At 37.6% G+C, this 20,877-nt stretch overlaps 1 protein-coding gene across 3 annotated transcripts in view; it reads left to right on the top strand.

Annotated features, from left to right (window-relative positions):
• si:ch211-1e14.1 (UPF0606 protein KIAA1549) overlaps positions 1–20,877 on the top strand; it is a 31,810-nt gene continuing 10,933 nt past the window's right edge. For 2 of the 3 annotated variants that reach the window (XM_017419058.3, XM_017419056.3), the window contains exons 1-11: positions 1–205; positions 1,092–1,354; positions 11,425–13,545; positions 13,660–13,748; positions 14,463–14,622; positions 14,728–14,858; positions 15,511–15,700; positions 15,792–15,851; positions 15,956–16,101; positions 18,697–18,874; positions 19,327–19,511. In XM_017419058.3, the coding sequence (XP_017274547.1) occupies positions 1,234–1,354; positions 11,425–13,545; positions 13,660–13,748; positions 14,463–14,622; positions 14,728–14,858; positions 15,511–15,700; positions 15,792–15,851; positions 15,956–16,101; positions 18,697–18,874; positions 19,327–19,511 (3,381 nt within the window). In that variant the 5' untranslated portion in view covers positions 1–205; positions 1,092–1,233. The remainder of the gene's footprint in view (positions 206–1,091; positions 1,355–11,424; positions 13,546–13,659; positions 13,749–14,462; positions 14,623–14,727; positions 14,859–15,510; positions 15,701–15,791; positions 15,852–15,955; positions 16,102–18,696; positions 18,875–19,326; positions 19,512–20,877) is intronic. The other variant, XM_017419057.3, reaches the window with a different exon arrangement.

Below are 20,877 nucleotides of genomic sequence, written 5' to 3'. Positions count from 1 at the left end.
TAACTGTTACTAAAAGAGTGTCAGATCAAAAGGAGCTACCAGGTTGTGTGCGGCACGTTCACCCCGAATTAACTTCACGCGCAGGGACGTGGTTACGTGAAGGTGAAGGGGAAAGCTTCATGCAGGATTTTATTTCATCCAAGGATGTTTTCTTCTTATCCCAACATATGAAAAACTGACTGAGCTGGAGCTTTTTTTGGTGGGGGTAAGTCTGTTCTTGTGTGCGCAGCTACGTGCTGGCTGAGAGTAGCTCGGGCAGGGGGAGACAGGGGGAAATATCGTTTTATCTTTTGCTTTCAGAGCTAGCTTTGGGAAATAACACCAAAAGTGTGCATGCTAACCAGCTTTTACCATCTTTGCAGTTATGCTCAAGGAAGGGCTGTAACCTGCTTTGTCTAGTTTTATGAAGAGCCACATGAGCGCTAATCTTACTAGTAACGGGACGGGATGTAGGACGAGAGACTGAAGTGTCCTGATGAGAGCCTGGAAGCTAACAGCACAGATATGACGTCTGTGTTGTCGCCTTATTGTCCACGTTAGACTACATCTTAGTCTGCTTGTCTATGGGATGTATGTGTTCTCGCATGTCTCGGTTTGGCTGCTAATAACGAGAAAAAACAAAAGCAAAAATATTTTGTTTTTTGCACTATATTGTAACCCAGGATAACACTGACCTGGTCCTCTGATTGTGGGATGAGATATGGAAGTGTGTGTGTGTGTGTGTGTGTGTGTGTGTGTGTGATTACTTTGACCTATTTTTTTCCCCACATTCAAGATAAACATGACTTTGTAAAAATCCAACCTAAACCTACCGGATACCTTAGTTTATTTTAAAGGCCCAGTGCTGAGATACTATTGACCAGCAAAATAAAATAATAATAATGAAAAAAAAGTTGTTTTCTTAACCAGACATAATCAGCCTTGTTCAGACACGTTTCAAGTTAAAATGCAGTTTTTGACCATGACAACAAATGCTTCAGTGTGATGGGTTTTCACTCAGTCGCTGATTATTCAAGTGATGCTGAATAGTAAATTCAAACATGCCTGTTTTGTTTTAAATGTCACACTGTGTCTTCTTTGTTTCCCTACAGCCTTTCTCCACTGGAAAGGCCATGCTGCCAAAGGACGGAGCATAGAGACAAGAAGACCAAACCCGAGCCTCAGTTTGTCTCTCTGCAACAAATCCCGTCTTCTTCACTGGAGGAAATGCCTTGACTCGAACCCCGCCGCACCATGGCAGGTTTACGCTCCACTGTGGGTTTGGTGGTGATGCCCAAGGCTCTTATCCAACATGCAGCGTTTCTGGGGATAGCCGTGTTGGTAACAGCGATCACAGCGGGATCACCTGTTGGAGGTAAGAGGACACCTTCTGCTGACTCACACAACATGATCCTCCAACTTATATATTGTGTTACGCAACTAGCATACATCAGTGTCTTGTAAAACATTAGGTTTAAAGAGCAGCAGATTTCAGACGTAGTAGCATTAACTGCATTTGTGCACTGATAAATGCATCTAAATGAGTGTATTATGGCAGAATTATTGTTTGTAATTTTGATATATTGAATTGTATTATTGTTAAAAAGAGAGAAATGGTATTTTAATACTTACAGACTTGTAAATACATAATGTAAACTATTTCAGTATGAACAACTGCATAAATTACACTAAATTTGAAGTTAATATTCATGCTGCTTCTATAAATTGAGTTTTTATTTGCTGTTGAATGTATTTTAGGCATCCTAGAGCCTCAAGGTTTTTATTTTGATGGATTTCCTTCTGGTTTTTATTCCTCCCGCCTCAACGTGAGAGGGTTGAAGGATGTCTGAATCCTTTAGCCTCCTATTTTTTTTTTCCAGTCTAGTTAACACTGTCAAGGGTTTTAACAACCTAGTTATTTTGTTTCTGTTTGCATTTTTTAAGTTCACTTTTCTTCATAATATGGTTTCTAGCCATGATTGCACATTTTCAGTAATATGTGACACGATTATTCACATTCAAGAGACACGAGGCACAATTGTAGTCTTGTTGAAGCACTCAGCAGCTGCACTGGAGTATTTAAGGTTATTGTGTGTTTTACACAAAGCCAACCTAACAACTATCCTTTCTGTTGCCGTTGTTCCTCATTTTGCAACATAAAGCTGTCCTCCCCTTCTTACCAAGAAATAACACGGTATACATGTTTAATAATGAACCTTCAGTTTGCTTTGTTTTGTAAACCCGAAACCTTTGTTTGTTAGTTTAAGTCTTGGTTTTCATGTGAACTGTGTCAGAGACCCTGCTTGACCCAGGCCAGTTGTCACAGTTAGCATGTTAGATTGTTTGATTTAGGATTTTCTCCAAAGATCAAAATAATTCTGTCGCACTCAAGAGTCAAAGCAATTTCTTCTAATTGGAGAGAAAGAAAGGGTCTAAACTCAACCACTTGACGGGTAATTTCCATGGGCTTTTTGACGCTGACGTTATCCCATTAATACCCCTCCCCCTGCATGTTGCCCAGGAAAAAGAACATGTAAGTGGCAAAATCTGGGATATTACATTTTAATAGGATCATGCAGAAAAATGCTAGCATGAACAGGAAATCAGTAATTTATAAGTTAGAAAGCCTGGCTAACATATAAAAACACCCCTGTATAACTTTTTTTTTTTAATGTCACAACTATTTATGTGGAACAACAACTTTCTAGGGTTTATTGCAGTTGCAAGATTTTGTCAGTGTGGTTAAAAAGGAACTTCAGTCATATTATTATCAATTTATACACATATAGGCAGCTGCTCTGTGCTGATGATATTGCTCTGATTGTAACCCCATCTGTTTTTGAAGGTATGGCACCACAAATATGTCTATAGTAGCTTTACATAGTCGTCTAAGCTTGTCACATTAACAAGATGTCATTGTTAACAGCACAGTTCTGGAAAATCGTATTATCACTACAACATTTAGCCTCTACAGATATGTTAGCTTATTGTTGACACTCTCACACCAGCATGCACTTCGTGTTGGCCATATGTCATTGCTATATTCATAACTGCCAAAGCACAACCATGCATAATGACAGGAATGGCCGATGCTATGTCATCCAGTGGCTCTGGTCATAATCACAGCTATCTCATCAGGCTTGGCAGCAGTTTGTGAGAAACGTTAGCTTGCTTGGCTCTCTAGCTTCAGTACTAGTGCTGCCTGATCCAGCTCTAATTGATGGTTTCTTAATTTACAGTGTCTCTACCGCTGAATTTGTACACATTATATGATACAACTACATATTATAAGACAGAAAAAACTGTTATTTTTAGTTTTTGAAATTTATTTCAAAGAAAGTTCTGCCAAGCAACTTCAACTTGGACAAAAAGCAAAAGCTGAAAAGATGCAGCAAAACAAAAATGGTAAACGTTAGAACGGAGCGATTATTGTTAATCAGTTTGAAAATATGTCAGAATGATGTGTAATAAACTAAAGTTCTTGTTCGTGCAACAATACATTCTTTTTGTTGAGCCTTGCTGTTGATTCAACAGTTTTAGATTTATTTAGGCCTGCTGAAATGGTTGGATTTTGGTCCTCCAATTTGAATCAAACATTTTATTATTTATCTTCTTAGATAATAATATCAGAAAGCTTGAATGAAAGCAAAATTAGATGCAGCTGAATTTATTTTTATGTATTTTATGCCCTCATTAAACTGTTGCATGTTGAAGAACAGAAAATGTGTACAAGTGTGTTAAGATTTATTCATTATTCCCCACTGTGAAAAACAATGTTTGAGTGAAGCTGATATTTAAAAGCTAACAAATGAAGTTAGTCATCCTTAAATGTTTCCCAAGACTACATCTGCAGAACAGTTGGTTTAGTGATTGGTAATAGATCTGTCATGCTATCACTGACTGCAACATTACAGAAGATGCTGTATTGTTCACCTTTTGTTACAGAATGGATTCACAAGCAGTAATGCATTTTTATTTCCATGTTTTGTTTAATGGTTATACATCTAGTCTTTGCAGCTTTAGCTTTTTTGAGTTTCTAGGTCATGTCCAGCATGGTAGCAATACATGTTCCTTTTAATTAACTTTTTAAATCTAAGACTTTATAACTTGATAGCTTTTTAGATACACTTAAAAGCTTCCTTTTATTTCCTGTTTTTGAAATCCCACGAAATGTGCTCAAAGGTTTTCTTATTTTTGTCCCTTTTCTCTCTCTGCACCACATTGTCTGGCAAGTTCAGCACAGGAAGCTAAAGGCCAGCGAAGTCCCGTCTAATTACCAGTGCAGTCCATTGCCACATGAAATTTGATCTGTGCAGGATGACAATATGGCCATTCATTATTCATTAGTGCTGGAAGCGGCTGCAGATCAATGGGCAGAACCTATCAAAAGCCAAACACTGGGTATTATTGCGCTCACCAGGCCTGCCGCCGGACCCAAGTGATGTATTATTGGAGAGTGGCCAGTAGCTGACCCTGCATGTCAGCCTGTCCCAACAAAGTTTGGCTCTGTTTCGAGCAGCTCTTTAATGTTTGTGAAAATCACGTTTAATCACTGTAACACTGTTGTTCATTGTAGTGCTTTCCAGCATCGTTGTTTTACATAGCCAAACAGTATTTTATAGTTCCCTTAGTTTTTATGTATCATTTTTACTGTTGTCCATTATTACATACAAAGTAATTAAGATTGTGATTTAAACGTTTCACAGCGTGTAAATATACATCTGTGAGTAATTTTGTGTACCATTGTTTTTTACAAGGGCAATTTTCCAGTTCAGTTTAGGATCCTACAAGTTGTGTTTGAAAAGAGCAATCTTTTCAGACAAAGACCACATCACCAATAAGCTTTGTCATTTAAGCCATGCATCAGTAAAATTTATTTAGTTTTTGTCATGCCTCTTTAGTTTTTTTTTTCATTTTCTAGATTTTTGTTTCTTTGGCAAATCGAAGAGTTGAACAGAAGGCAAATGGACGTTTCTCAAAGATGTTTTACTTCTCACCTGAAAGTCTTTGCAGTTTTCAGTTCTTCACCTCAAACAAAGTCGAGTGGTCTTCTCTTTGCGTCTTAGGATTGCAGAGTCCTAGATAAGTGAAAATCTACACCAGCAGATTCATAGCAAACTTTACATTTCTTTAGTTCAGTATTATTTATTTGTGCCTGGGGAATATCATAATATTCTCAGCTGAAACATGTCTTCTTAACTTGTCAAAGGTTTGTTGGCAAATGAACATAGCATGCATGTTCTCTTTTAGGAGGCCAGTATGTATTATAAACTGATAGCTCAGTCTCAGTTTTTCATGTTAACAGCCTGTCAGCCTGTTTTGGTTTCCTGAGGCCATGTTGTGCTAAGCCCAAGTTGCTGATGACCTCTTTTGAGCTTCCCCAGGCTACATCATTTTGGTTTGGTCCTTTCAGCATTACAACAGTAGTTTGAAACCTACAAGTAAGCACCTCACCTTTCCCGCACAGACATTTCCTTTCCCATTTAATGATTTTTAGACCTGGAAATGGCTTCCTTCCAGCTACAAAGAGGGCTTTACCTAACTCATCGGCCCGAGTTTGTTAGTCCTGGATCTAAAGTCTGCCAGTAGCCGGTAGGCAGGATTGAGACAAAGTGGAAGAGGGTGCTGAGTGATGCTGTCCTCTGTGCCTCTCTGGTTACAAATGTATGTCTTTCTGTTTTTGCAAGAAAATCAGGACTTGAGAAAGTGAAGAAGTGTAGCCAAATTTTATGTGAAGGTTGTTTTGATGTGTTGGGTCTTTCATGAAGATTGACATTCTGGCACTGAACAATCAGGATTACTTCTTTGAGGAGACTCCTTCTAGTTTTTGTTTTGTGGAACTCTTTTAATGAAACTTTGTCCTCAAACTTTAAGATTTTAGACACATGGCCCAATGTGTTACTAACAAATGACCTAAGACTCAGGAAAATGTTGAGGAAAGTCAGCTGCTGTGCCTCAGAGTTTCTGCACATCTAATTCTCTCCCTCTGTTACACCTCGTCCTTTCTCTCAATTGGGCTCTTGTACTACTAGTCATGTCCCCTCCCCCTCATCCTGCTCCCCCTCTTTCTTGAACTCCCCTTTTGCTTATCTGACAAAGTATTCCCTCAGGAAAGAAAAACTGAGGGCCACATGAATATTTTAGAAGATCTGTGCACTGCAGTCAGATCCCTCCTCTCATGTTCATATTTGATCACCGGAAAAGTTTTCAACTAGAAAACTTTGTTTTGCTCTTTATTAATTGAGTGGCAAGATTTGAAATATTATTCAAACTAAGTTTCTATGTAGCTCACTTATGTTTGATTTAAATGTTATTTTTTTAGCTTCCAATGCTTATACTGACTAAAATAAACAAGTACTTCAGTGAATTAGAACGCAACTTTTGGAAGTTTGCAACAACAAAACATTATTTTATAAGCTGAATTGTTTTGACTTTTTTTCTGTTAGGGGATGCTTGAGCTTTGGCAGAGACCACGGTCTAATTCAGCTCAACTGATAAAAACAATTCAATCTTTCCCATCTTAAAAGCTTTCCTGATAAACCAAATGTCAGCACACAGACATATCTTGATTGTTTGACTGTTCTCAGCATACTCAGCTCTTGCCAGCTGAAAAGAGCCAGTCACGCAAGGGGCTCAGCTAAAAACAGAACCATGTGTGAGGTTGTAGTTAGTGAGCATTAATACTAAGGATCCCTTTCTTCTGTCTCTTCTCTTTACAATTACACAACCATTAAATGACTTTCTTCTTTTACAGTAAAGGATCTGGCAGGCATGGGAAATGATGTCATGGAGTTCTGCAACTGTTAACTCCACTTTCTTGACATTAGAAATTTATGACTGTTTATGTGCAATATGTCTGTGTGTGTAAGCACGTGTGTGTGTGCGTGCTGCTTGTTGACCTGACTCTAATAATTAAATGTAGTTTGGCTTGAACTAAAAGCCCCACCAAATTAGTACTAAGCTATTAAGCTAAAACATATGCTAGAGGTGGAAGTTTTTCCTGTTGGTGTGTGATTTGTTTTGTTCTGAGAACCATGGCTTAGTTGCAATTTCCCCTCCATTCTAAAACAGAGCAAACTCATCTCCCAGATGGATATTTGAACTCTACTCAAAACAGTTTCAATAAATTCATGTTTTTCTCTTTTTGCAAATAGCCTTGCTATTCTATGTGTCATATCTGTCAGTGCTATTTTTTTTTCTTTGCGCAACTGATTCAGTTTAAAGCATATCAATATTATATTACACAGTTCAACACAGTAGGCCTTGTCCTCCTATTTTTTATTTATATCTGTTTATGTTCTGTATTACAAATGCACCTCAGGGCATTTTCATCACTATTTGTGTTGTTGTAGGGATTTTTTTTAGTCAACGTTAGCTCAGCCAACACCAGTGATAATCCCCGTCCTGGCAGAATCTTTTTTCCATGGTTCTTTTTAACAATTACCAGCAATAATTAAGCCTGGAAATGGATGTAGAAACTAAAGCAAATAAACCAAGCCCATTACTAAGAAACTCATTTTTGTGTCACATATTCCTAAATTTGAATTAATAAAATATTATCTAAGTGTGTAAATGAAATGAAATTAAATTAAATTGCAGTCTGTGTAAATTTTGTGTGAACATTACCATCTAGAAGTTTACCTCATCAGGGGTCGTAAAGATGTCATTACTACTGTTGAGAGTGGCACAATATTAGAAAAACATGATGTTGTTGTAAATTGCAATTACAATTGTGGGGTTTAGGTGGCTCACAAAACCATTGTTTTTAAAGTCAAACACTGAAATTCTGGGATTTGGTTATATTTAAAAGTGCACAATTTATGTTTAAAGCTATAAATAAGGAACTTCTATAATTTAGGAGGAAAGTTAAAATAAAAATAAAAAAACACTGTGTTGGTACCACAAGGAAAAGTATGTGTGTGTCTGTGTGTGGGGTGGATTTGTGAAGGTAGAGGGTAAATTACTGGTTTCTAGGCCTAGATTTTGAAGACTAGTTAAATCAGCAAATTCAAAGTACAGGCTTGTCAAATACATGTCAAATAGACATAATTGAGACCTAATTAGTGAAAATGGAAAATAACTAAATTCATAATAAAAACCTGTAACTCATACTGCTTTTGAAAGTTATTTCAGTAACAATAAAAGTAATAAAACCAGTTCTAGTTCAGATATCTTAACCTTGTCCTTGGAAAACTGTGACAATGTTGTTTGGATCAGCTGTGGACTTGAGTAAACGTTTGTGACAGGTTATTTGAAGTTGTCCACAAGTATTAGGTTTGGTGTTTAGTTTCGTGGATAGACCCAACAATGAGCAGCCAACCAACTGTAACGCACTCGTGTTTCAATGAACAGCTGGTAACGCTGCATAGTCTTTGAGAGCATCATCAGTTTTGGCCGAATGTAATGTCAGCCCTACTCCAGGCCCATCTCTTCTGTGTCTGCTTGCTGTCTGCTGCTCAGAGCTTCAGCTGTCATTAACAAAGATTAGCAGTCAAGTATTAAGCACATGTTTACTTATTGAATTATTTTAGCAATTTTAATGTAACTTTGACTTTACTCAGTTGTGTTATATAATTTGATATTTAGTGTTTTAAGTTACTTTTGTTTAAACATTAGTATAACTGTATTTTTAACCTTCTTTTTTGTTACCACAGTTCATTACCATTGTTAGCATCACAAATTATTGATTTAATTTTTCCCACAGTTAATATTACTGATTATCTGCCAATAAAGGCACTCATCCTGATTAGCTGGATTTTTGTGTTCCATCCATGCATGCTTATTTGTCCTGAATGTGAATACAAATGAAATGGTTCGTCACTTCTGGGGTGTGCTGAGATGAGTTGACATTTTGGGGCCACATATAACAGTTTGACCTCAAACTTCACTGTGGTTTTTCCAATAAACACAGACTGCCTTTGCTTGTTTGTAGCATTCAGAATGTGTTGCTTGTTACAGTCAAACACAGATATTTCAGTTGAATGTTCAAATTATGTTTAGTCTGAGACTTAAACACCAACCAACGCTGCATTTTCTTTTTCTTTTTTTTATTATGACCTAATAAAAAAATATTGTTGCACCAAATTAACTTTTTCTTCCATTGGTTTGGATTATTTAAAGCAGGTTGCCAGATGTTGCTACTAGCCTCACTTATAAGACTTCCATCTATCCAGGAGTCAATCACATTATTGTGTTTTGTTGCTGTGCATCTGCCCATCTGTGTGCTGCATCTCTCTGGATTCAAACACTTGGCTGCTGGGCCAAGCATTTGAAAAGAAAGACTGGATTCTTCCCAAGTCCTTTCCAGTGGGTTCTGTAATAGTCGCATGCTGACTTAATTAAGGTACCAGTGTAGGTTATAATTAAGTTGGGAGTTTTCCAGGCCAAGCCAGCAACCTTGTGCTTATGAAGCAATACAGTACATTGAAGATGGTGCTCCAGAAATCTTATTTTGTGTTGATGCTTTTTAAAAGTGTACTTCTCTCCTTTGTCTTCTTGATAATAAAAATAGTCTTCTCCCTCAGATGATTCTGCTGCAGAGCTTTGGTAAACTACAGAGAGCAGCATTCTTTGCAGCTGCTGGCAATTCAATATATGGATACTGTTTAAAGTGAACTTCCTACAGTAATGATCATAATGTATTTAAGACACTGTGTTGGTTGCATCTGTACTTTTGGTTGTACTGTGCAAAACTGCTGGCAAGAAGCAAGACTTCATTGTAATATTTTAAAGTGCTCCTAATCAATCGATTGACAGGCATTTTAAAGGTCTTTAAATCTTTTTTGTTTTTTTGTGTTGTTTCTGTAGTGGGTTTGGTTCTTTTTTTTAAATGTAGCTGCTTTCACATGACCATAACAGCATAATGTTCACTGTTTCCTTTAAAGAATGAGGAACCTGGACAAGTGAAGGACAAAAGAGGAAGAGTCAGGTTTAAAATACCATCTCCAGCAGATGAACAGTATCTGAAAGTCGTGTCAAGGAAAGTTGACACAGGACATGAGAGATGCATCTTCTTTCAGATGATTATCAACTGTATGCCACATTTTCAGCTAATAGCTCTTGCAGAAAAAACTTTATTGGTGCTAGAATACTATTTTTATTTGCCATACTGTTAGCTTTTTCATAAATTCAAGCAAAGAAATGGGAAGCTTTTTTATGACAGGTTGCTATTGACAAAGAAAAAAAATGGTAAGTTGTCTGTTATTTGTTGAGACATCAGATTAATTCATTGAGTTTAGAAGTGTTTTTATGTCTGACATAACACCTGCAGTAAACAATACATTGCTCTGAAAATGGTAAGGTACTGGACAGAAAATATGCGGAAAAACAGCCAAAGAAAAACTTCAAATAACTTTAGAAAGCCTTAAGACATAATATTTAAGACCATTTTAAAAGATTATACAAATTTGGCTCTTTAAAATCTAAAAATAAAGAAATCAGGAATAACTTAAGACATTTGTTTGGACACCAATATTATACCATTTAACTTAAGTTAGCACTTTAAATCACCTTCTTTATCTGACCTTTTATTTGACATCAGATTCAGTGAAACTGTTCTGTGGAAAGACAGCAGTGTTCAAAGTTTCTTTTGGCATGACCATGACATTTCTTTTTAGGCTTAAACTTTATCAAACAAAAATCATTTCAGCATATCAAAGAGACAAACCTGTGCAGCTCCATGTAACTGGTACAAGGTCTTCTTAAATTACATGAGTTATTTAGGAATAATTTGAGCTTGTGAAGCTGCTTTTAAACATGTCAGAGTCTCAGCAGTGCAATCAATGCTTTTTCTAAATTAAATCATGCATGATACATATTGTTATGCAATACAGAGAGAAAAGCCTTTGGCACATAAATTTAGTTTGAAAAGCATTGCACAATCTTCGTTTGCCATTTCCACACTTTGCCTGTTCTAATGTTACCCTTGAGGATTTTTATGTCATGTGTAAGAAGTAGAGTTGTTCTTGATGAGTTGAAAATCACATCATCTATCACTTCAAAGATCAAGCACAAGAAACGAAGGCTAGATAATGCTTTCTCTGCAGTTCTCTGGTAAAATCCTAGACATATGGTCTGTGTCTACATGTCAGCATATTCCCATGACTAAAACCAGGAAAAAAAGGAAAATTGTCTGTCAGCATTGTCTTCTCATCACCTTCAGAATGTTGCCTTTATTATTACTATTATTAGCATTTTCTTCAGAATTTATGTTTTATTTTTATACTATTTATTTTTTCTTCATGATTTTGTTGTTGGAATGTCTTAACAAGAAATACACAGAGATTTTCTGATTTTTAGAAATCTTTTCATTGCCCCAGATCTGTTTTTTATTATTGTCAAGATAATATTTCTGAGAATTAGCCTAACTTCAGCAACAGTTAAGCACTCTTTTTTTCCAGCTGTATTTGGTCCTAAACTTAAAGCACAATTTGTGTTCTCTCGCAGATGAATCTCTTTTGGATTCACACACTACCCCCATGGAATTTCTTGGAGACAACCCAAGTTCAACAAGCTTATCACTATCAGCCTTACCAGACCCAAACTATACTGCCTTGAAGAACCCAGAGTCACCTGTTGCCCTGAAATCCATTCCTGAGCCAATCCCAGAATCTAGGACTGCAGACACTGTGCACTTTCAGTGGAGTCATAATGCATATGAAAACTTTAAATCTATAATGCCAAGGGATGCCCTTGTGGAGGAGTCACATGTTCAGACAACCCCAGTATTAATTCCCACTGAACCTCTTCTGGGATCTAGTTCACAAATTAAGGAATCAGCTAAAAACTCTACAGACTGGAAAGTGTCCAAGGCAATTTCTAACTACGAGGCATCCTCTTTCTCTCCATCTCCTACAAAATCCAAGCAACTATCCCAGTCAAATACATTCATAACAACCCCAAACCCTTCTCATTTTACAGGCTCAACACCTCATCAAGGTCTTCAATATGACAAAAGATCAATTTCTACTAAGACACAAGATGAGACATCAGCTCAAATGCAAGCAGTTAAGATCCTAGCTCCTGGCCGACCTACAGAACCCCCTAAGCTGACTTTCTTTGAGACAAATGATTTGTATAGTCAAATAGTAGATTTGAAGCGTTTGAGCCCTAACCAAGATGAGATTATGCTTCATGGTTACCATGTGCCTTTCATCATCTCAGACTCTACTTCATCTTTACCTGAACCCACTGAGGTGCCTTCGGAGGACTTCTACCCCACCAATACCATGGATGTAGACTGGGGATCTGGAGACTACTTGGAAACAATGTCCTTTATCAATCCAGATGTAGGCGACTATTCTCTGGTTACCAAAGTACCCTCAGACTCATATGATCTGGAGGAAGACACCGAAAAGTATGACACATCATTTCCTTCCAGAGTGGTCATATCTCCTTCATCTCTGCACCCTGCTAACATCTCACCTTCTCCAAGCCTCATGACAACATACAGCACCATTGTTCCACCTAAATCTATCTATCCCTCCCCTGTCTCTACAACAGCTCACTTTATACCAAATCCTACTCCCCAACCTAATACTGATATGCCTGACATATCAGACATAGATTTGGGAGATGCTTTTACAATTCAACCAACAGATGTCCTTTTACCTGATATGAACAGTTTAGAGTATTACACCACTCAGTTGACCAAGGAGAGCAATGTTTCTGAAAGTGTTGCTGAACATGGGGAGAATGTCACTGAATTATATATCGATACTACAACTATCAAGCCCGCCACTGGCTTCACCAGTAATCTGACTGATGATGAATCCTCTGGTAATTTGTCAGGGTTTGGACCTCATGATGACTCAACCACAGTAACACCCACTGAGGAGAGTCCTCAACCGATCAATTCATCTGAGCCTTTTCTTGACCCATCTTTAGTCCCAACACACTTTTTTGATTCTTCCTCTTCAATATGGATTGATCAGGTGTCCACCACAGGCCGGTCTGTGCACACACTCACAGTAAACATGAGAACTACATTAACAGAGGTTTTGGAGCCTAGTGCAACACCTTTGCTGCGAGAAGATTTGATATCTTCTGACTCTCTTACAGATGTTCATTGGTTTGTTACAGACTCTTTTGAAGAAAGCACTGTAAACGTTACTACTGTCTTAACTGCAACTGTAGCCTACTCTGCAGTTCCCACTGAACCTGCTGCCAACAAAACTGCTGTTACAACAGAAATAGCAATTCAAGACTCATTTGTAACTGGACAACCTTTCAATATAACCTCAGCTTCAAATGAGTCCGCATCTCACAATGTCACCCTAGTCCCCTCAGTTATGTTAAGTGATCAAGGCATGACTGAAGATGGAGTTGACGTCTCAGTCACAACGACCTTGATCCCAACAAGCAGTGACAATAGTACAGTCTCTGCTGGAGCCACAAGTCAAGCTGGCACAACTACTCCTCATCAAGCTACAACTGGAACTAATCCCACTGCTGAAACCTCAACTAGTGTCAACATCATCTCTACTACCAGCGAAAAGACCACAGCTGCAGCAACATCAAGACCATACCTCTGCAAAGTGGACAGGCCTGTTTATTTAACAAAGATTGGTAAATATGAAGTCTCATTTTGCTTCATCTGGCTTAAATGTGCAAACCTTTGTAGTTCAAATTTAAAATACATGTATGAGAAATTGCAACTCCAACTTCTGGTTTGTGTGCAAGGTTTTCCCTCTGGGGTCACTGCTGGATATGCCAAATCACAAGTCCGAGACATACTGAAAGTGGAATTCAACAAGACAGTAGAGCTGCAGGTAATGTTATTCATTATTTGTCATTATTTATTTATTTTAAGATAATAATATGGAAGATATTAGCTTTTATTGATACTTAAGAAGGCATAACAATGTATAAAATCATTCTTTTTGAATGTTGAGTGATTTTGGTATTGAAGGGAATATTTCAACTTTAAATGTATAATTTTCTGATATTGTTTGTAAATGTAGCATTTTATAGTTTACTTTTCCTTCCATTTTTTGCTGAATAATGTAGCATTTTTGTTTGTGAGTGAGAAAAGAAAATCACATTTTTGTGCACCGAGATCATGGTTGAAAAGTGGGTATTTTGTTTACTGTATAAACTGCCTTTAGGGAAAATTATTCAGGAGCAGCAGACGAGTAAATGTAGCTTGTTGTTGGTTTTCTTAAGAATCGAGAAACAGCTGGATTAAATGCAGCCTAACAAGCTATTTTGTAGGTTTCATCCACAGAACAAAGAAGTAAATCAGAAAAATTAAGTCTATTTTACAAGCTGTTTCATAGAGGTTATGTTCTGACAATACTTCTTCTTGATGAACCTCTGTGAAATACAGGGACATATTTTAACACTCTTTTAACACAAACCATTTAAAATGTTTTCACATATGAGGACCAGAGATTGTTTTGAGTGAAAATAAATGGCCGCAAAGTAACAATGACTATAATACTCTAATGAGTGACTTGTTTTATCATTTGTTGTGTGTATCACAGATTGTGAGTCCCCCGCCAAAGTTTGTCTTCCGAGTTGTGTCGGGTCCAGTTGTATGCACAGCAATATCTGTCATCAATGCTCTGCAACAACACAACCGACGTTTCCTGTATGTGGCTCCTAACTGGATAACCCCAGACAGTAAATATCAAATCCACACAGGTAACTGCCTCTCTATTACTGTTTTGAGACTGCAAAAACAATTAACTGTAAGCATTTTAAATGTTGTGAACTTCGTCTCAGAATCATAATAACCCTTTTCTGCAGTGCTGCAGTTTGTTCCTGGTCATATAGATGTGCGCTACTGCAACTTCAGTGAGAGCATCGAGAAAGGTTTGACTAAAGCTTTTGCAGAAGTGCGTCGGCGCTCAAGGGAGTCAACCAACTTTACACTGCATGTAAGTCAGACATTTATGTTTTTGAATTTGAGTTGAGATGTTTGACTTTGTGCCTAAAAACTTAATAACCTGGTAACTGTTTTTTTTTTTGTCAAAGCTGATTATCTTCAGTGGAAAATGTAAATTTAATAATCTAATTGTTTTATTTTTAAATAAGTATTTTTTGCCACAAACATGAATTTGATAATTGACAAGTTAGTCAGTGGTTTCAAAAATAGGTAAAGACAGCTACTGTACTTCATGAAAACAATTATTCTGGCTTAAATAAATATTGCTCACACTCAGTCTGTCTGTTTAAAATATTTTCTTAGTTACCTATATGGTTGACCTAAATCTAAATCTAGTCCAATCACACCCTTAATTCTCCTAGGATTGACACTTTCAGCATAGTTTTTTGGAGTAAAGCACATAAATCTCCCCTTCAACACACCAAGCCTTAAACCTGTAAATGAGCATAATAAGTAAATGTACTTTTTGTTAACAAAGGTTTTGTTGATTTTTTTTATGGTTTATAAGTGTTTTGCGTATTCCTATAAAACTGAGTACTGAAATGCTTTCAAACTATCACCACACTGCCAAGTTTTGTGTCATTACCCATTACTAAAGCCGGTTATTTTTAGTACTACAACACTTTTTTATTTGTTTGTTTCAGGTTATAAACATCACTATGGCTGCTCCTAAATTTGTGCCACAGCTAGTAAGGCAGCCAGTGGACATCACCTTTGCTGTTAGTGGTACAAGGGGTTATCTGATGGGGTCAAAGGTCAGCAATGCTCTGCTAAAACTGACAGTGGTGGAATTCAGCTTTTACATTGGCTTTCCTGTACTACAGATTGCTGAGCGTGAGTACCCTGAGCTTGAGTCAAACCACTAACATTAATTTACACGTTAAACTTCAACTTTGTTCATTTTGTTTTGCCCTTTTTCTTCTAGCGTTTCATTACCCGAAGCTGAACACCAGCGATCTGCTTCGCTCCTCCTGGGTTCGAACAGGTATAATGATTTCAGATTTTAGCATGTTAAAGTAGTCCTGGAACCTTACACAGAGAATATAAAGCAGTGTTGCAATGTTGATTATTTGTGTTTTGTGTTTATAGTCCTCCTGGGTGTAGTGGACCAAAAATTGAGTGAAAGGACGTTTCAGCCTAACATTGAGCGCAGGATCGCCACGTTACTTGGGGAGGCAATGGGGCAAATCAGGCGGATTAAAAGAGCCACCACTGTTGGCAACAGCAGTGTCCAGGTATTGTTTTCATAGACTGATTACAAACCAGTTAGGCTTTCACTTATTGTAAGGTAAATAGATTTTACTGCTGAGCTGTGCAGTAGGCACACATAAAAGTGTGTTTCTCTTGTTGCACTCTGAAGCAGTGAATTGGTAAAGTTAATGGATTGTTCACTAAATCTAGTTAAAAAAAGATCTTTCTTTGTATAATTTATACAATTGTAAATGATACAAGCTCTTTAAGTACTTTGCTGGAGTACAGAGGATTCTTTGTGTGAGTGTTGCGGTGTTGGTACCCTGCGACAGCCTTCGTGCTTTACTAATCAAGCTTCAGCTTTTGTGAGTCCTCTCTGCACCTGCTCATCTCATGTCTAAGGGGACAGGATATGACATTGTCACCATGGCAACAGCATCCCATTTACCCCAGAAGCAAGCCACTCAAAGACGACCACCTAAAGGGGTTCAGATTCCTGCTCCTTTTTTCCTCATTTCTTCACTTGATGGTTTCTGTGAGCCACAGAGAAGCTAATAGCAGATCAATTATTAATTATGTCCCTTTCTCCGCCTGCATCCTTCAGTGGGGACGATTAACAGTTGCCTCTTTTTTGGGAAAAAGAAGTATTAATGGAGTGGGAAAATAAAAAATCTGATAGTAAATTTACATAAAAGACACTTGTTGTGAGATGCATCTTTGATTTGACCCCATGAAATCTTGGTGCATGATGTGAACTTAAAACAAGGGGGCTGTCAGAATGATAAATACCAACCTTGGTTAAGTAGCAGCCATACTGATTCTGACCTTTCTGCTTCCTGATTTGTCTCCATAAATCCCACAGAGTAAATTAGGAAAATGGAGGACCACATTAGTGGAGAATCCTCAGTGTTTGTGTTTTTGTCCGATGATTAGATTTGGGATTTTAGACCCTGCAATTATTTATAGATTTCTTTTCTTTTCACAAACACCACTATGTACTGGCACTATTCATTTTTGACTGTTTGCTTAAATGACTCAGTGAGACGCAGGATGAACACCCAAACCTAAAAGGAGTCCCTTATGTTGTTTTTTGTCCACACCTGTTCACATTCTTTATATCAGACAGATGCTCTGGACTGTCATGACAGAATAAGCATAGTGTTGTCTTCTATGAAAATGCCTTATGAGACTTCCTTGACAGATGAAAGAGGAGGCTGGAGGGGGTGGTGCAATAAAACACATTCACACTGCCCTCTTTCCACTCTAATAACTGTGTATGGACTAGATTTGACCCGGAATGAGGGTGCCTGCCCAGCCTTTTTTCTGTGTCAGCCCAGACGTGACCTAAGCTTTAGGCTTTCCGGTAATGCAGACAGCAGACCGTGCTGTGCCTGAGGGTACCGAGTGGTAGGCTGGAAACACACACACATACATGCATGGATCAGTGTAGCAGGCAAGGCGTGCAGATTATTTTAATAGTGTCCAGTTTAATCAGAATGTCTACTCTGGGTTGCCATATGATGGAGCTTTATAGTTCATCTTATTTTATACGTATGTGAAGTAAATATAAATGGTTATTTTGCACAAAATATTTGTTAATTTTTACTTTTACTGTGATGTTTTATTAATACATCTCAAGGTGACCAAAGAAGCCAAACTGACTGGGTCTTATTTTAGTTTCTGAAGTCACACAAGCTCAAAACTGATGACCGTTATAGTTTGAGGAATGAGGCTCTTCATTAAAAAGTCATTTTATTACAGAAATTGTGACACATTACTCATGAGGACCTTCATCAGACACTCCGTTCTTAATTTAGAGAGGGTGGTGCGTCATCATCCATGAATCTCATGTTCATTTTCTGAAGCCCGTCTTTTCCAGTTGCTTGAGCAGTGCCTTTTAGCCATGAATGTTTCACGCTGGAAACACTGACTGGATAATGCAACAAATATGAACATCATAATTAAAACATAGGCTTGAGAAGGAAAGCTCACATTATTTTGATTTATTTTCAAAGCGAGGAACAAGTTTGAACAGACAGAGGAAGAAATGTGGTCTTATTGCAAAAATGTAGCGAAAGAGAAATAAAAACCTCTCAGAAGATGATTACTGAGAGGATTCCAGCCCCACAGTCCCTCTGAATGCAAATAAGGAACTGAGTCTACTAAGTGTCCTTCAGCCTTTTTCCAACATCTGGTCACATTTATGTTTGGAAAAGCAAATTACATGTCTGAAAACTATTCAAGAGTGGTGGACACTGACAGCATTCATCCAGCTGTGATTAGGGCTGGTGATTGCTGTGTAATTGCATGATGCATAATTCACACAATGTTTATTGTTGATTAAAACCCTTTTTTTAAAAATCATATTCATATGTTTATCTTAGGTTCCTCAAATTTTGTCTAATCAAACCTTTTTCATGTCCAGCATGTGGTCAAAAAACTGATTTCTAAAAGAAATCTCTTTTGGAGCTTACATCAAAATATAATCTAAATATGTGTTTTCAGTTTTGCACCAAACATGACTTATTCATTTACAAATTATTTTCATGAGCATATTCCATATGTTTTACTTGATTTGAGCTGTTGGTTGTTGCTGATGTTTCTGTGTGACACCCTTTGTTCCATGTCCCGTGTCCCAGGTTGTGAGTGCGAGCCGGATGGAGGGCACAGACAACCCTTTAGAAATAGTGTATTTTGTGGAGGATCAGAGTGGTGAGAGGATGCCTGCAGTTCAAGCAGCCGACCTGCTTAACACCCTGGATGTTCAAAGAGCTGCCATTATCTTGGGATATCGTGTACAGGGCGTCTTGGCTCAACGTGAGGATCTGTTTCTATTTGTTCTAAAAGCAACATGTTAAAGTTAAATCAAGTTAAAGCTTCCTGTTGAGATGTAATCCAGCAAGTCTTAATCTTGACCTTTTCCTTGAGTTTTGTTGGGAGGTTGCAAGAAGAATGTAAATTCTCTTAATGTGTGATTCATGTGTTTTTGTATGTTTATGATACCGTTTTGAGGTTTATTTTATTTATTTTTCTACTCACTGTAACAAAAGCCCTTTCTTTCCTATTAAGAATCCTAACAAGAGATGAAGGCCTAATGAGAGCCCCTCATGGGAGTTATTTCCCTTTTTTGGCTTAGATCTGTTTCAGTTCTCTTCCAGAGAACAAATAAGTTTTGTTTTAAACTAATTGAAATTTTCATTTTAGTTTATAACAGATAAACTCTGATTGCATCATATTTGGACTCAGGTTTTTGATTTGTTTGTTTAAAGCTGTGGAGAAGCTGGCATCTTCACCCGCGGACACTGAGAACACCAACATGTGGATCGTCATCGGGGTGGTGATCCCCCTTCTTGTGGTCATCATCATCATTTCCATCCTCTACTGGAAACTGTGTCGGACAGACAAGCTGGAGTTTCAGCTAGATGCTATGACCGCCATCCAGCAAAGGCAGAAGGTAGATCCTCACTGCACGTTTTACACATCGATGCTGTTGCTCTTGCAGATACATAACTTATAACTCTAAACAGAGAAAAGACAAAGACAACATTATAGATATGCATTAACCATAATCTTATTCATGCCTCAGAGGTATAAAGCAACACTGAGGTGACAATTATTCATAAAACTAGAAAGCCAGAAAGAAAGGTGTTGCTACTATAAATTTTAAAAACCTGTTTCCATAAGACTGCTGCAGACTATAGATTTTACAATTTCTTCTCCAAGATGGGGTGAATAATTTCTTAAGGATGTTGGTAAAGACTTATAAAAGCACATGTGTTGGTTGTATAACTGAGCTCATGATGTTGCTGGAAATCAAGGCGGGCCTTGGCTGCTCTTTAAAAATGTCAGAACTTTTCTGACATTTTCTTCATCAAAGAAATGCTGGAGGCTGTTGCATCCTCATTTTAGGGTTTCCAGATTGTCTCATCTTTTGATTTTTTTGAGAACTGAAAGTTTTTTTTTTAACTTGTCCTTATTTTAAAATGTATTTATTCAGTTTGGCTTTAACCAATACATTGCTTATTTCTTGATTTAAAGCAAATGTCTATTTTTCCATGAGGTAAAAGGCGCATAAAACATTTTTTTTTTACATTTGAAAGTCCCATACATGCCCTGAAGAACATTTTGATTATCACTGAAATGACAGACTGAAATGAGCCCTTTGTGGAGGTTTTTGGTGTTTTGTGCCAGGCTATGGGCAGAAGGTTCATCGAGCAGTGTGGATTGCTATGAAATGGCTTCACAATTTGAGCTCGTTAAATTCCATCTCCTGTGTTTGGAAAGAAAATGAAATCTGGGGAGTTTAAAGGCTGGGACAACACATTTCCTTTGTCAGATTGCACATCAGATCTTGCAGGACTGAACAAAATACGTTGCTCTGAAATAGTCAATGTTACTGTTTTACATTGTTTGTCGTTTTAATTAGTAAATGTATATGTGGCTGTTTATGCTAGAAACTTATTGAGGCAATTCTGATACATGGTGATTCCTATTTCTTGGGAAACAAGAACTCCAACATTTAACACCTGAGCTATTCTTATCTTTTTGTTTGTAGTGCAATAACACAAACGTTTGTTTTGCTTTCAAGTTCATTGTATGTACCTGATGTCAGTTAAAAGTCGCATGTGGTTGCAGTTGTAACTGATGAGGCAATGCAAGCAGCTGACATCCAGCTGTTTGCAGCGTATGATGTTCAGTAGTCCTACATAGCTTTTTGTTCTCAAGTAAAACAGTTACTGAAACTCTGTTGGCTGGTGGGCACTCCCCTTCACTACCTTCCCTGTGCTGTAAAGAAACCTGAGCAAAACCTCTGAACTGAA

Source organism: Kryptolebias marmoratus, linkage group LG11 (assembly GCF_001649575.2).
Source record: "Kryptolebias marmoratus isolate JLee-2015 linkage group LG11, ASM164957v2, whole genome shotgun sequence".
NCBI classification, from domain to species: Eukaryota; Metazoa; Chordata; class Actinopteri; order Cyprinodontiformes; family Rivulidae; genus Kryptolebias; species Kryptolebias marmoratus.
The sequence above is the reverse complement of the archived record's forward strand: the minus strand, read 5'-3'. Positions and strand labels throughout refer to the sequence as shown.